The sequence below is a fragment of the Onthophagus taurus genome, chromosome 1 (genome assembly GCF_036711975.1).
Source record: "Onthophagus taurus isolate NC chromosome 1, IU_Otau_3.0, whole genome shotgun sequence".
NCBI classification, from domain to species: domain Eukaryota; kingdom Metazoa; phylum Arthropoda; class Insecta; order Coleoptera; family Scarabaeidae; genus Onthophagus; species Onthophagus taurus.
The window spans coordinates 803,207-819,241 of NC_091966.1; the positions used below are offsets into that span (position 1 = coordinate 803,207).

The following is a 16,035-nucleotide window of genomic DNA, read 5'->3' on the forward strand; positions in this document are numbered from 1 at the left end:
AAAAAAATCCTTATAAGTAAAGTGACTAAGAGAAATAGCTGGAAATTATGTTGAAGTTCGTAATTCGACCGCTAGGGGGCGTAACTGCCATTGAGAAACATAAAGTTCCCGCTAACTCAGAAACTTAGACGATGAGCTATAACTTTGACAACATCATTTAATAGCTTGGATAATACCGCATCGCTTTTGTTTTGCGATATTTCTCATATCTGTCATAATAAGGGAGGGGGAGGCCAATGCATTTTCATATGTTTACATTTTAATATCTCCTAGACCATTCAAACGATTTGAATGTTTTCGGTGTTGTTTGAAAGAACATTTTATACTCTTTTTAAAGATATTTTCAGTAAGACCGTCTGCTTTAAAACAAATGAGCTAGAGGACGTTATCTGCAGCGATTACATATTTTTGTGATTTTTTAAGAAAAGTTAAATGGAACGATACTATTTACTTCACAGACCCTTAGTCACCTTAAAATTTGCAAAATTTTAGTGATATTGCCACCCGTTCTCGAGTTATAAAAGAAAATGTTAAAAACTCGAGTGCCATCAATCCGATCCAGTTACCTCATCGAGAAAAACAAATCACATAACCATGGTAACTGTAAACATGTCATTTATTAACGCAGAAGCGTATGATGGAGCGTATGATGATTTATTTTCAATGTTTCGAATACGATGCAACTGCATGGCAAAAATGTGCAATGCAATTACGACAAAGAAAGAAATTTTTCTCTAGAAGTGTTTTTAAGATTGACTTAGCGATTACGGAAAACTGGCAACGTGTAGCCCATTCAGACATCTCTATGAATTCGTAAATCATATTGGTGCGCAATGTGATCCCACATAATCTGGGAACTCCGAAAACAATTGTCCACAAGAGTTCTCAAGAGAATAATATCTCCATCACGTTGTTACATCAGGCCTTAACAGATATCGATTATGATAACAGATTGAACTATTACCATTGACTTTTAAATATGATTTGGGCAAATCCAATCCTTTTATCACAAATGCTATGGATGCATGGAGCATCTGTCCACAAGCTGATGTAAACTTGCATAATATGCATTCTTGGTTCGAGCAAAACCCACATTGCTTTCACCTCTTTATCTATTGGGTAGACTAAACGACCTGACTTTTCAAGAAAAACCAATAATCAGGAAAAATATGACAAAACACTAAATACCAGTAAAAACTTGTCCAGGGCCGAGACTTAAGCAGCGCTTTTTTTTCGTCGAAACTAGATTAAATAAATGCATCGAGGTTTATGGAAGGCATTTCGCTCATTAGTGAGTTATTTTTGCCAAAAATTTAAGTTATTCTAAGTGTTTTGGTTTATTTTGTTTTATTATCATTGTTGATGTTTCATTGATCCGTTGGCTTTTCAACACGCCTCAAAAGTAGTTTTGAAGCAGTTCTATGCTTGGATAAAGTGTGAAGGAAGGTTCTAGATAATAAAATTTTTGTTCTCTCTTATTTGTTTCCTAAGGTAACTTGATCTGATTAAGATATACGAATTTTTAACATTTTCTTTTATAATTCGAGAATGGATGGAGATATCGATATGCGGTTTTCACTAATATTTAGCAAATTTTATGATGATTAACGGTCTGTGAAGTAAATAGTACCGTTCCATTTAGCTTTTTTTCAAAAATACACTAAAATATGTAACCGCTGCAGATAACGCCCTCTAGCTTTTTTGTTTTAAACCAAGCGGTCTTACTGAAAATATCTTTTAAAAGAGCATGAAATGCTCTTTCAAACAAATCGGTTGAATGGTCCAGGAGATATTAAAATGTAAACATTTGAAAATGCATTGGCCTCCCCCTCCCTTATTATGACAGATATGAGAAATATCGCAAAACAAAAGCGATGCGGTATTATCCAAGCTACTAAATGATGTTGTCAACGTTATAGCTTATCGTCTAACTTTCTGAGATAGCGGGAATTTTATGTTTCTCTATGGCAGGTACGCCCCCTAGCGGTCGAATTACGAACTTCAAAATAATTTCCAGCTATTTCTCTTGCCCGCTTTGCTTATAAGGATTTTTTTCCCAAACCTCTAGGCCTTGCCGTTGTTGAGATACAGCCGCTCCGTACGCTTCACGGGACACCTGTATATATAAGATATTACTATGTTGCATATTTGTATTGAATTAAAAACTAACACTACACCTAAAACTAGAAACATTTGGGTTGGGTTGGTCTTCAAACGCACGGCTAAATCCGATACTTTTTAGTTCTAGATCTAGTATTAGTTCTAGTTTTACACTACCAGTATCACTAGAATCATTCGGGTTTAGCAGCCTTGAGAGACGTGAGATATAACCCTACAGCGGATGCTTACGGCTAATTTAGTGAAGACGGGTGTGAGTAAATAAAACAGTGATGTAATAAAAAAATATAATACGAATTAAATTTATTAAATGTTGAGCGCCAGAAATTTTTGAGAGAAATTTCAAACTTCCCAAACAATGAAAAATACCTTTTAAAATCAAAAAATAAATTTACTTATCTGGTTTATCTTCTTGTTATTTGGATGTTATTATTATTTTTTTTTGTTAAGTAGAAGATCTCTACCAAGGTTCACCAAAATTCTACGCTATGAAAATCTCCAATTAATCTGCTCCCGATTAATTAAGTACGGTGAGTACTTGAACATTAGTAGAACAGAAGTTTTATAAATTTGAAACTAGTACTAACTTGAAAACTAGTATAAGTTGAAACCTAGATACAGTTAAATATATTTATATTAATTTTTGTTTCCAGATAAATCGATAATTCACGCCAAGATGGTGTACAAACCTTAGTTGTTGGTCGGTTTCCACATATATTTTCCGAAAGGTTATAATTTCCGCATAAGCGAATAGTGATGATGTTTACCAAAAATACGCAAAAACACACCACACTACACTGCGATAAAATAATCGCTCAATAAATTCCCTTTTTGTAAGGTAAGTAATAAGTTTTTTTAACGTCTTCCCCAAAACCTTTCGTTCAACTCCTCTTTTCAGAAAAATCACCAATCGTCCACGCGCAAACTGGTTTTCTCCGAGTTCGACGTCACGCCACATGTTTTCAAACAAAAATAAAATACAATTTTTCAATTTTGCATCGAGCAATAAAATAAACCAATATCATTGCGCTTTGAAAATCATTTAAAAACCATCAAAAAAAAAAATCAAAATCAACTCCAACTGTAACAGTCTAGTGTTAGTTCTACTATTGCACTAGTACTATCACTAGAACTAACACATGACTTAAAACTAGTTATAAGTGACATGACTTAAATCCGAATGTTACTAGTTCTTGGTCCAGTGTTAGTTCTAGTTTTACACTAGCCCTATCACTAGAAGTAACAAAAGATCTAGAATTAGCATCATTCGGGTTTAGCCGTGTTGAGAGACGTGCGGCCCACATAAAATGCAACATGTCTGAATGTATCTAATTCTAGGTCTAATGTTAGTTCTAGTGAGTTCTATATTGCATATTTGTATTGAATTAAAAACTAACACTAGATCTAAAACTAGAAACATTTGGGTTGGGTTGGTCTTTAAACGCACGGCTAAATCCGATACTTTCTAGTTCTAGGTCTAGTGTTAGTTCTAGTTTTACACTACCACTATCACTAGAAAAATTCGGGTTGGGTTGGGTTGGGTTGGGTATTGCGTCAGCTGCAGCATCAAACCTAATCAAATAATTAATTAATATTTTTAAGCGCAATTAATAAATTATTAACTAACTTTTTCAGTTTAACATTAATTTGAGCTACTTTACTGATATATTCTGCTGCTTGTCTTGTACTATCTTGAATCTATAATTAAAAATAAAATTATTATAATGCTTCATAAGTAATTATGAAGAAACATAAGTATGAAGGCTTGCACGGCCGTTGTTAATTAAACTAAAACTAGAACGCTAGCATTTTCACTAGAACTAACACTAGACCTAGAACTAGAAAGTATTGGGTTTAAACCCTAATATTTCTAGTTCTAGGTCTAGTGTTAGTTCTAGTTTTGCACTAGTACTATCACCAGAACTAACACAAGACCTACAACTAGAATCATTCGGGTTTTGCCGTTTTGAGTGAGGTGCGGTTTTTCTTAAGTTAACACTTTCTTGCTAATACTGCGCAATACTAAGTGATGATATGGAACTGTACCATTCACCTTTAATTTGTAAAAAAGATAGAGATTGTTTAACATATTAATTATTAAAAGCGTTATATTAGTAATAATAAATGGAAATTAGTAGTAATTTTATGTCAACAAAAATAAAAATATATATGAAAAATAAAATAATGAAAAGAGAAAATAATGTTTGTATATTTGACATGTTAGTTAGATTCTGGTTTTAGTTTCCGGTAAATCCCGGTGTGGGGGATTATTCGCGACCGCCATCATTAGGGCGTCCGCGGCCGCCTTCCCGGGGTGGGCGTCGGGAGCATCGCGGGGTTACCGAGGGGGTTGTTGCCGAGCGAGCGTCGCATCGCGTCGCCCGAATCAATTGCACGCACGTCCGCGTCCCGCCGTCCTACCTCCGACCGGAGGTCCGGGAATTTTCGAGTGTCGGGATTCGACGCGCGCGCCCCCTCGCGCCGTGTGGCGCCGCCCCCCGCGCTCTCTCCCGGAGGAACCGCCACTTGCGATATTGCTTCCTGCCATTCCTGCCGTCGCCGCCCGTTCCGCAGGACCTATACCTCTACGAGGTCGACGTCGTCGTCGCAACCGCCGCCTCCACCACTTTTCTCGCCGTCAGACTACCTACTTCCTGCGGGACGCTGTATCCCTGCTACCGGCCGACGCGTCGTGCCACGTATACCGGCCCGTCGCGACGCGCTGTCCATCCTAAAACAGTGACCGTCGGTTATGAAAGTTCATCCAAATATACCTAATTTAGATGTATATGAGTTCGAAATTTAACCCGATTTTTTTCGGACTTTGTGACTTTAACACTCACTTAATTTATGTTGAGTTTGTTTTAATTATGGCGAATAGAACTTTTAATGTACTGAATCTTTGAAAGATTACGTGTTGATGATCAAAAACAGTGATTAATTGAAGAATAACTAACAGGTATGTGGATATTTTATTGTAGTAGGTATTTTTATTTAGAAGTTTTCAAAATTTGTTTTATATAAAATAAAATATGATTTTAAGTAAATATCATTGCCCAAATTTAAACATGTAACAAGTACTGTTATTTTTAATAAGAAAATTATATAAAGTATTCCTTAATTTTATCAATTTATCATATCTAATTATTTGAGTTGATGTTGTGAGAGGTATAAAAACTGGACAATTTTAAAAAGCACAACGTCTCTATAGTATTTTAAGACAGATTAAGACAAACACTTAATTTGATTAAGCGACCAGTGCATGACCTCGATCCATAGCGATACAAACTTGAGCGATGTTCAAGAATTTGTATCTCTTAAACAGACAACGAAATCCTCAAGATCAAACACAAAAAATGTACTACACAAAGAAGCAGAAAATTTGAAAGAAACTGCAAGAAGGAAACTGACAATAAAAGAAAAACAGTGAAAAATGTTTGGAAAAAGAGATAAATTTATTGGAGAAAGAAGAGAAAAACTGGGAAGAGAGCACTAACGCAAGAAATATATAGAAAAGAAAATGAAAAGATAAGAATGAGACTGGTAACAGAAGGAAGAGATAGTTTTTTCTTGAAAAAAAGGGGATGCAAACTGAAAAGTGACTGGTAATAGAAGAAAAAAAATTAAACAGATATTGGAAAGAGTACTGAACAGGACTGGGAAAAGAAAGAATGTACTGGTCACAGCAACTAAAAAACCAAAAAGGGAACCACCAAAGAGAGTGGAATAAAAAATACATATTGGACAGAAAGGAGGGAAATTAGAAAATGGCTGATAAAAGAAGAAAGTAAATGAATAGAGATTGGAAAGAAAAAGGTACTGGGCAAAATACTAGGGGCAAAAGTGTAGAGAGACTGAAAAAATTGGTAACAAGGCTGAATAAAGACTGGAAAGACTAAAAGGAGACTGGGTAATGAGGAGGGAGACTGAGAAAAGACTATATGTTTAATGTTTAATGTTTATTTATATGTCAAAAAAAAGTTTTTGGACAGACGTCATACAAAATATATATGTATACTTCAACAATGAGTATCTAAAACAGTAACTTAACTAATACAGTTCGGTCATACGGTGGACATTACTTAGGAATTCTTCTACCGAGTAAAAGGCCTCAGACACCAAAAAATGTTTAACACGATTTTTTAACACTGTGGAAAGAGCGATTTTAAAAAAGTGAGTGTTTTTATCGTTATAAATTCTTTTTTTAATTTTCTGTGTTTTTTCCTTTTTTAGATCTTTGTTGGTTATCATCAGTATTTGTCCGTAGTGGTCACCGATGTGAAGCTGCATCGTGGTGTTTCTTAGACAATTGTTATTTAGGTTACAAAATATATTATCAATACAACTACTAGTTTTTCTATTCACTCTAGAGGGTGAGTCAAACGTTTGTTGCAGTCCAAATTCGCTCATCAATTCTAATAGGTCGGCTTTATTGACACTTTCATGCAGAAAATTGATATTGAAGTCTCCTGATACTATAAGTTTATAGTTTGGATAATTTTCATCAATGTGAGTTAGGATCTCGTTTAAGGCACTTAGATAGGTATTTATGTCGCCGTTAGGAGACCTATAGATGGACAGGATTATCATCTTCCTGCCTGTTAATTCAACTGCTGACGCCTCAATGTGCTGTTCAATACTTTTGTCTTTAACATACCTCAGTTCCTTGTATTTTATACCGGTTCTCAGCAGAATACCCACGCCCCCGCCTCTTTTGTGTGTTCTACAGTACAGTGAAGCCCATTTATGAGTATTTGTGGCGATAACCTTTTCTGCATGTAACCAGTGCTCGGTGACACACGCTACATCTACTTTGTGCTCATTTAGCACTGTTTCAAACGCATCAATTTTATTATTTAATGATTGAGTATTAATATTCATGACTACTAACCAGTGTTTATTGGTTCTTTCGTTGCCCTCGAAAAAAACGAAAGGGTTTGACTACTACACCTTTCGGCCAGAGATCGTGTTTTGTAAGATCGTCAAGTAGGTGAAAGTCAAAACCTACTTTAAAGGACTTTGCCAGACTTTCGTTTCCGTTGCCTTTCGGAATTTCGTCAATTATAACAGATTCAAGTGGAACTCGGGCCGTGAGGTATTGTCGTAATTTTTCTGCTGTGGTTTCCTTGCTTAGCTTTCCTACATAGAGCCAGGCTTTTTTTTCTGCTGCCTTAATAATTTCGTTGTCTGTTACCTCGGCAGTACCAGTGATGCGTGCTGAATTCTTAGGTTTACTAAAATTCTTCTTTTTTCCGTGATTATTACTGGTTGCTGAAGCTGTGGATTCTGATGCGGAAGCCTTCTTCACGTTATCCGAAGTTTTGGCGCTCTTAGAACTATTTACCCTCACTTCACTATTTTTTCCTCCTTTCTTACTTCTTTGGATCGAATCCTTTCCCAAAAGGTTGGATTCTATCTTTGTTGACGTTTTTTTGTTTTTTAAATCATACGGCACCTTCACATTCACATCTGTGGGGTTATCGCCCTGTTGTTGTTTGTCAATGTGAGACAGGTTTTTCTTAGCCGGCGTCTTGTTATTTACGAGTATATTTAATAAAGATATCTGTTTCTTAAGTGAATCAATATATTCACGTAGATCAGTTATTATAATATCTTTGTGTTTCAGAAGTTCTTTTAGGTGCGTTAAGTCCTTTAAGTTATTTTCCTCATGCACATCACCGCACTCCCGAACGATAATTCAAGTTCCTCGTCAGTTTTTACCGGTTCGATTACACCGTCACAACACGCTATTGTTGTTTCGTTAATTATTTTAACGGTTTTTAAATGTTTTACGCAACTATGATGCGACACTACACCGCAATTAATACACTTAAGACCCGTCAGAGCAATTTTATTGCATCTTTTGCAAGTTTTACCGGCGAGATCGGACAATGTTGAACCGTTCTGCGCCATGACACTTTTATTTCTATACAAACAAGAAATTGATTAAACAGAAGAGGAAGACTATATAGAGATTGAACATTGGTAATAAAATTTCTTTCTATTTCTTGTGGCAATATGTTGCAGCATACCGTCGATGATGCAACAACACTTCTTTTTCCAATTTTTGTTGTACATAATATGTACATCACAGTTAAGATTAATCTCGATACTAATCTTCATTGGATTATTTTTCTTGTTTCTTTCTTCCTTCTGTATGAACTAATAGTTGTCTGTTTCATTTTTCACATCTTTGCTCCAAACTGGTCGTTTCTCAACCCACTCGTTATAAATGTTTTCACTGCTTCCGAAATAAGTGGAGGTGGGCTCCAATATTCTAGAATTTTTCCTCCATGGTTATTTGTTTTAGACCTTGTTAATTTGCTTTTATCGTTCAAGTTAGTTTTAATGTTTACTCTGTGCTTTTTGCAGGTTTTGAAATTCCACGTTATGCAGTACTCTTACGAAATTTTCCATGTAATTATTTAAGAAAAAATAACGTTTTTCACAGTTTCTAAACACACACAGTGATCTGGAATATCTCTATTTACGTTTATAATGGCATCTCCTTTCGTATATGTAAATTTTTTTTCATGCGTATTCCAACGTTTTTTCGAAAGATTATTTGGGTTACCTTTATCTTACTGCTACTGGCTTGATACTTGATTTGTAATTCTTCTAGTTCTTCTTTGGTTTGTAGTTAGACATAATTACCTGTTTTTGTTTACACCTTTGCCTTTATTTAGTCATTTGGAAGGTTGTCGCTTCGTATTTTTCTAGGTCTTTCAATTCTTAATCGTCCTGAAAGTGATTTATCCTCTATCATGCGATCGATGTGCTCATACCTGTATCTAGATGTTATCATCGAGCATAAGCTTGCTTCTGACAGGTGTCTTAGAGGTTATAGATTAGAGTCATAGATTTTGTTTTTGCCGCTGATATTATCATATCTTTGGAGATTATCCTCATTCTCCGCTAATAACACTATATCGTCTGCATAGCATAGGATTTTGACTTCCCTATTTACTATTTTATATTATCTTCGTTTGTATACCTCTTAGTTGTGTTTTATAATTTCATCCATTGCGATGTTAAATAATATCGGGCTTAGACAGACGCTTTGCCGAATGTCATTATTTATAGGTATAGTTCATTTTTTTTCTATAATATCTGTCAAATTGTTGTAAAGTTGGCAAAATTAACAGGGAGTTTTGTTATATGATGTTTTGAAATAAATATGTCACACTGACGTTTGTGCTTTCGTTATTCAAAAAGACAAGGTGCATAAAAATGTTATGGGGTGTTTATTTGCCATTTATTTACCTACAAAAGGTGTTTTGTTCTATTTAATTACTATGTAGCACGTTTTTATAATAAATATGTACTTGGTTAAAATCATATTTACCTAAAAATTTATTTGTATTTTAACCTTAATTATTTAGTTACTGAAAATGTTACTAAAAATCAGGAAAATAACATAAAATTTATAGGGTCCTAGATAATTCCAACAGAAACCCTAAAAAATTTACATTGACAAGGATTATAGAAAAAAAACGAACTATATCTATTCAGCTACGACATTCATCTGGGACCCAATGTTGAGAGATTTTTTTTGATTAAAGTGTTAATCTTTGAATTAGGTTCTCTCCCCCTCTAGGTTTCCGTCTCTGGGCTTCTGTAATGTTTAAACTCTTCTTTTCATTTCTGTATGATTTCTTTATGGGTTTGGAGTGTAATTTATTTCAAATAACTTTTTTCTTTACTTTCTTTATTTATTCTTACGACGACTACATTACAGGTCTAAGTTTAGCTTACTTCTCATTACCAATATAACAATCACAATTTATTTGTTGAATTGGCGAATATCGCACTCCTCGCACAAGTATTTTGAGTTTATTGACTTGATTAATTATTGTGCAATATTCGCCAACTACAAATACTTTACTTTCCATTACACTTCTGCTCTTTGTGTTTTGGAGTACTATTTTTATGCAATTCTTCTCTATTACAATCTCATCGTTCGTTAATATTTTTCTTGCATTCGGTTCACTATTTCGATCTCTTCCCTCTTGTAAAGTTCCTTTAAATATTTTACGCAAGTATCCCTTTCTCTGTATCTGGTGTTAATAAAATTTGTTTCTGCAGAATATAGAAATCAGTTTCCATTCTTTTGAAGAATATTTCCTAATGGTCGTTCTTAGTTTACCTAACTAGTGATTTAATGTCATTATTAATTCTCTTATATTCTTTACACCGGGAATTTCATATAACTCGCAATATATAAATGCAATAACCATAGTTACGAAACTACTATACACTTGTATTGTTCCACATAAAATGCAACATAACTTAATAATACAGGCATTGGGTAGTTTTGCAAAGGGAAAGTTTTGCTTGGAAGAGGTGACGTCCTTATGATGACCTTGAGTTTTCGGCCGTCTTACGATACGCACGGCTTAACCCGAATGTTTCTGGTTCTAGATCTAGTGTTAGTTCTACTTTTTGCTCAATAAAAATATACCACAATATAATGCTGAATAATAATTAAAACTAGAACTAACAGTAGACGTAGAACTAAAAACATTCGGGTTTAGCCGCACGTCTCTCAAGACAGCTAAACACGAATAATTCTAGTTCTAGGTCTTGTGTTAGTTCTGGTGGTAGTGCTAGGGCAAAACTAGAAGTAACACTAGGCCGAGAACTAGAAACATTCGGATTTAGCCGTACGTCTCTTAAGACGGCTAAATTGGAATGATTCTAGTTCTAGGTATAGTGTTGGTTCTAGTTTTACACTTGCACTGTCACTAGAACTAACATTAGACCTAGAACTAGAAACATTCGGGTTTAGCCGCACGTCTCTCAAGACAGCTAAACACGAATGATTCTAGTTCTAGGTCTTGTGTTAGTTCTGGTGGTAGTGCTAGGGCAAAACTAGAAGTAACACTAGACCGAGAACTAGAAACATTCGGATTTAGCCGTACGTCTCTTAAGACGGCTAAATTGGAATGATTCTAGTTCTAGGTATAGTGTTGGTTCTAGTTTTACACTTGCACTGTCACTAGAACTAACATTAGACCTAGAACTAGAAACATTCGGGTTTAGCCGCACGTCTCTCAAGACAGCTAAACACGAATGATTCTAGTTCTAGGTCTTGTGTTAGTTCTGGTGGTAGTGCTAGGGCAAAACTAGAAGTAACACTAGACCGAGAACTAGAAACATTCGGATTTAGCCGTACGTCTCTTAAGACGGCTAAATTGGAATGATTCTAGTTCTAGGTATAGTGTTGGTTCTAGTTTTACACTTGCACTGTCACTAGAACTAACATTAGACCTAGAACTAGAAACATTCGGGTTTAGCCGCACGTCTCTCAAGACAGCTAAACACGAATGATTCTAGTTCTAGGTCTTGTGTTAGTTCTGGTGGTAGTGCTAGGGCAAAACTAGAAGTAACACTAGACCGAGAACTAGAAACATTCGGATTTAGCCGTACGTCTCTTAAGACGGCTAAATTGGAATGATTCTAGTTCTAGGTATAGTGTTGGTTCTAGTTTTACACTTGCACTGTCACTAGAACTAACATTAGACCTAGAACTAGAAACATTCGGGTTTAGCCGCACGTCTCTCAAGACAGCTAAACACGAATGATTCTAGTTCTAGGTCTTGTGTTAGTTCTGGTGGTAGTGCTAGGGCAAAACTAGAAGTAACACTAGACCGAGAACTAGAAACATTCGGATTTAGCCGTACGTCTCTTAAGACGGCTAAATTGGAATGATTCTAGTTCTAGGTATAGTGTTGGTTCTAGTTTTACACTTGCACTGTCACTAGAACTAACATTAGACCTAGAACTAGAAACATTCGGGTTTAGCCGCACGTCTCTCAAGACAGCTAAACACGAATGATTCTAGTTCTAGGTCTTGTGTTAGTTCTGGTGGTAGTGCTAGGGCAAAACTAGAAGTAACACTAGACCGAGAACTAGAAACATTCGGATTTAGCCGTACGTCTCTTAAGACGGCTAAATTGGAATGATTCTAGTTCTAGGTATAGTGTTGGTTCTAGTTTTACACTTGCACTGTCACTAGAACTAACATTAGACCTAGAACTAGAAACATTCGGGTTTAGCCGCACGTCTCTCAAGACAGCTAAACACGAATGATTCTAGTTCTAGGTCTTGTATTAGTTCTGGTGGTAGTGCTAGGGCAAAACTAGAAGTAACACTAGACCGAGAACTAGAAACATTCGGATTTAGCCGTACGTCTCTTAAGACGGCTAAATTGGAATGATTCTAGTTCTAAGTCTTATGTTAGTTCTAGTGTAAAACTAGAACTAACACTAGACTTAGGCTCGTCACTACCATCTTGTGGTTAAGCTATCTAAGGGATTATTACCACGGTTATGGTTAGTTTATGCGCTTTGATTGGCTAGTAGATGAATTTATCTATAAGATAAATTTAACGAAAAGGTGGTAGTAATGGACCTTAGACATAGAAAGTATCTATGATGGATTCTAGTTATAGGTATAGTGTTAGTTAAAGCGACGCGTTTTGTGTGATATTCTGGGGAATGTGTTAATAAATATTACCTTATGCGTTTCCTTAGGTTGGGTTGATATAGTATTGTGAGTGGGGTCTAAAATGGCAAAATATGGTTCCACATGATAACGTAAGAGTTATTGGGAAATTGTTTTGTCACCGTGGGCCAATAAAACAAGAAAGTTAAGATCTTTTTCGATTCATAGAATTTGTTTAATACTTTCGATTTGTTTCATAATGATTTGTTCTTTGTTTTTTCGAAAGTTAAAATAGCATTAAGTTGTACGAAAATAATTCATTAAGAGGTTGTGGTTAAACATGATAAAGATTACATTCCATTTCATATTGTGGTTCATAATGTTTTTGCCAAGCAAACGGCGATAAACCGTGCAGATGTCTGCAAACACAGAGCTTGGCTATGGGGTAAAAAGGCGTAAAGCGCCGGTATGTCACGTGGACAAGCCTCTTTGTACCACCCGGAACTGATAAAGGGGTGAAATATTGTACAAGCGGTGAGGACCACTAGCAAACTGAAACGACTCTAAACCAACCCAACCCTCTCTTAGCGATAAAACGAACACGTTTCGCAAATTTTATTTTTGTCCGTCATATTTATTATGCTCGCAATAAAAAAATCTTTATTATCAGCCACTTTTAATTGATAAGGATTTTATAAAGTTGGAAAAAGAAATAAGTTGTCCATTATGGGGAGATCGAAATGATGTGTCGGAAGAGTTTCGACGAACGACGAAAGGGTCGAAAGGGCGATCGAGAGTTCGAAGGGACGCGACCCGGCGCGGCGTCGACTGCAAAAAACGTACCCGCCGCCTCCACCAAAAAATTTACGAGCTGCGTCTCTTGGCTGCGGTCCAAAGCGGCGACGGCAGCCACAAAAGAGAGCGAACACAACAGGAATGTTTCCCAGTTGTTAAATTATCATTACCCGAATATTACTTTAGGAAAAAGATAATGCAGCGGCGCCGTTATTTATGCGAAACAGGGGGCGCAGTAACGAATTACTATCCGACTTTTCCCAAAACACAACCCTCAACACTATGTAAAAATACCATCGAATAATACCGTTGTATTTAAATACAATGAAGAGGTAGTTATGAATCGTTATCATTATTATTTATCTTTTTAAGAAACAAAAATATGCAAAAGTAGTTTAAAAAAAATTTTAAATTGTTGTCTAAAAATAAAATTCGTAAACCGGTGCATAATGAGATGAGGGATCTCTTCCTGTACGACTAATTGAAGCGGAAACGGACAATTGGCGTTCGCGTTAGTAGCGGCCTCGTGTGCTCCCGAAGTAGTACGGTGTAGAAATATCCTGAACGACACCGTTGATCTCATTTTCTCCTCGCGTAATTCTCGCATGTCGATTTCGAATAAAGCGAAGAAAGAAAAATCGATCACCCCAGTGTATAAACGTTTCGTACGTTGGAGTCCGAAAACCGGACGTCACCCATGAACCTAATGACGTGAAGCGACAATTCGCGCAAGAATCGCGCCTAATATTCAGATTAGACGAAATTGAGGAAGTTGGCACCGCGCGCTGCCGCCACTTCCTGGACGTCTACTTTCGTCGTTTGTGCAGTTGAGTTTTTTTACTCGAAACATACACAACACATCGTATTGTTTTCAAAAAATACTCAGTAAAATTTAATTTTATAAAATGAGGTAAAAATATAATAAATAAAAATATTTCTGAAAAGTGTTTAAATGAAAAATTTTTTTGTTACAGAAAAAAGTGCCAACTTCGTCGCAAAATGTATGAAAGTAGTTGCTCCTATCAAGGAGCGTTAGAGTTGAAACGGAGTCCGAGTTCGAGTTGTCCTCTCGGTATTAAAAGCGAAGAATTCACAACGTCTGCAGCAGATTGGCCAGCTTACCGTTTTTGTAATCCCAGTACATTCGAGCAATTAAAACAAAGCGTAGAAAAGGCCAAAGCGGCCCTTCAGGTAACAAAAAATTCAACTTTTATTCTTTTTTTAATTTTTTTGTTTTCAGGATCGAAGTGGTTTTCTAGGCGCTGGAAGCGCGTTTAGTGACCTCTACACGGGAGTCTCATCGGGGAGTAGGAGTCAAGATTCTCTACAGGATTCAAGCAGGTTGAGGGATACGGAAACGGAAATCAAAAGATGTGTACAAGGTAAATTCTTTTTTATTTTTCCAAAACAAAAAGTAAATCAACGTTAAAAAAGGTTTTACCGATTATCTATCATATATTCTGTGCGCTGCTTGCGGCTGAACGACGCAAGATAAAGCTCGAACGGACCAATGGGGCGTCGTTGAGGGGTTGCCGTGGAAACGGAGCTTTCGGAGTTCGCACCACCATCTTAGCAACGAATGAAATTGATCTCACTGTTTTATTTTTCAAGCTTCTAATCAAGTTTTGTTACGATTTTGATGTCTCACTCGATTTCTTACTTATATAAAATAGATTATTATTATTATATACATTGAATTTCACTTAAGATGCAATATACAAAAATATATTTCCATAGAAACGAAGACGTACCTACTTACTTTGTTCCACACAAAATGTAACATGTCAATACAATTTGACAACAATCTAGAGCTGAATAACAAATAAAACTAGACTAACACTAGAACTAGAAACATTTCCTTTAGCCGTAGCTCTCTTAAGACGGTTGATAGGTGGTAGGTAGCGCTAGTTAACATAAAATATCACTATGTTGTATATTTTTATTGAACTAAAACTAGAACTAACACTAGAGCTAAAACTAGAAACATTCGATACTTTCTAGTTCCAGGTCTAGTGTTCCAGTGTAAGTTCTAGTTTTACACTAGACCTATCACTAGCACTAACACAAGACCTAGAACTAGAATCATTCGGGTTTAGCCGTCTTGAGAGACGTGCGGCTAAATCCGAATGTTTCTAGTTCTCGGTCTAGTATTAGTTTTAGTATTGCACTAGCACTATCACTAGAACTAACACAAGATCTAGAACTAGAATCATTCGGGTTTAGCCGTCTTAAGAGACGTGTGGCTAAATCCGAATGTTTCTAGTTCTCGGTCTAGTGTTAGTTTTAGTATTGCACTAGCACTATCACTAGAACTAACACAAGACCTAGAACTAGAATCATTCGGGTTTAGCCGTTTTAAGAGACGTGTGGCTACATCCGAATGTTTCTAGTTCTCGGTCTAGTGTTAGTCTAATTATGCACTAGCACTATCACTAGAACTAACACTAGAGCTGAAACTAGAAACATTCCGTTTAGCCGTGTGTCTCTTAAGACGTTTAAACCTGAATGTTTGTACTTCTAGATCTAATGTTAGTGCTAGTGACAGTGGTAGGTAGCGCTAGTTAGCATAAAATATCACTGCGTTGCATACTTTTATTGCACTAAAACTAGAACTAACACTAGACCTAGAACTAGAAACATTCGGGTTTAGCCGTCTTAAGAGACGTGTGGCTAAAT

The 16,035-nt window shown here is 36.1% G+C and overlaps 1 protein-coding gene across 2 annotated transcripts in view; it reads left to right on the forward strand.

Annotated features, from left to right (window-relative positions):
* The first annotated feature begins 4,716 nt into the window (after positions 1-4,716).
* The window catches only part of LOC111417964 (DNA-binding protein D-ETS-3), an 80,831-nt gene continuing 69,512 nt past the window's right edge, over positions 4,717-16,035 (forward strand). Inside the window, exons 1-3 of one of the 2 annotated variants that reach the window (XM_023050398.2) lie at positions 4,717-5,077; positions 14,334-14,550; positions 14,600-14,741. In XM_023050398.2, coding sequence (XP_022906166.1) covers positions 14,359-14,550; positions 14,600-14,741 — 334 coding nt within the window. In that variant the 5' untranslated portion in view covers positions 4,717-5,077; positions 14,334-14,358. Of the gene's footprint in view, positions 5,078-13,899; positions 14,270-14,333; positions 14,551-14,599; positions 14,742-16,035 lie in introns of those variants that run through there. The other variant, XM_023050397.2, reaches the window with a different exon arrangement.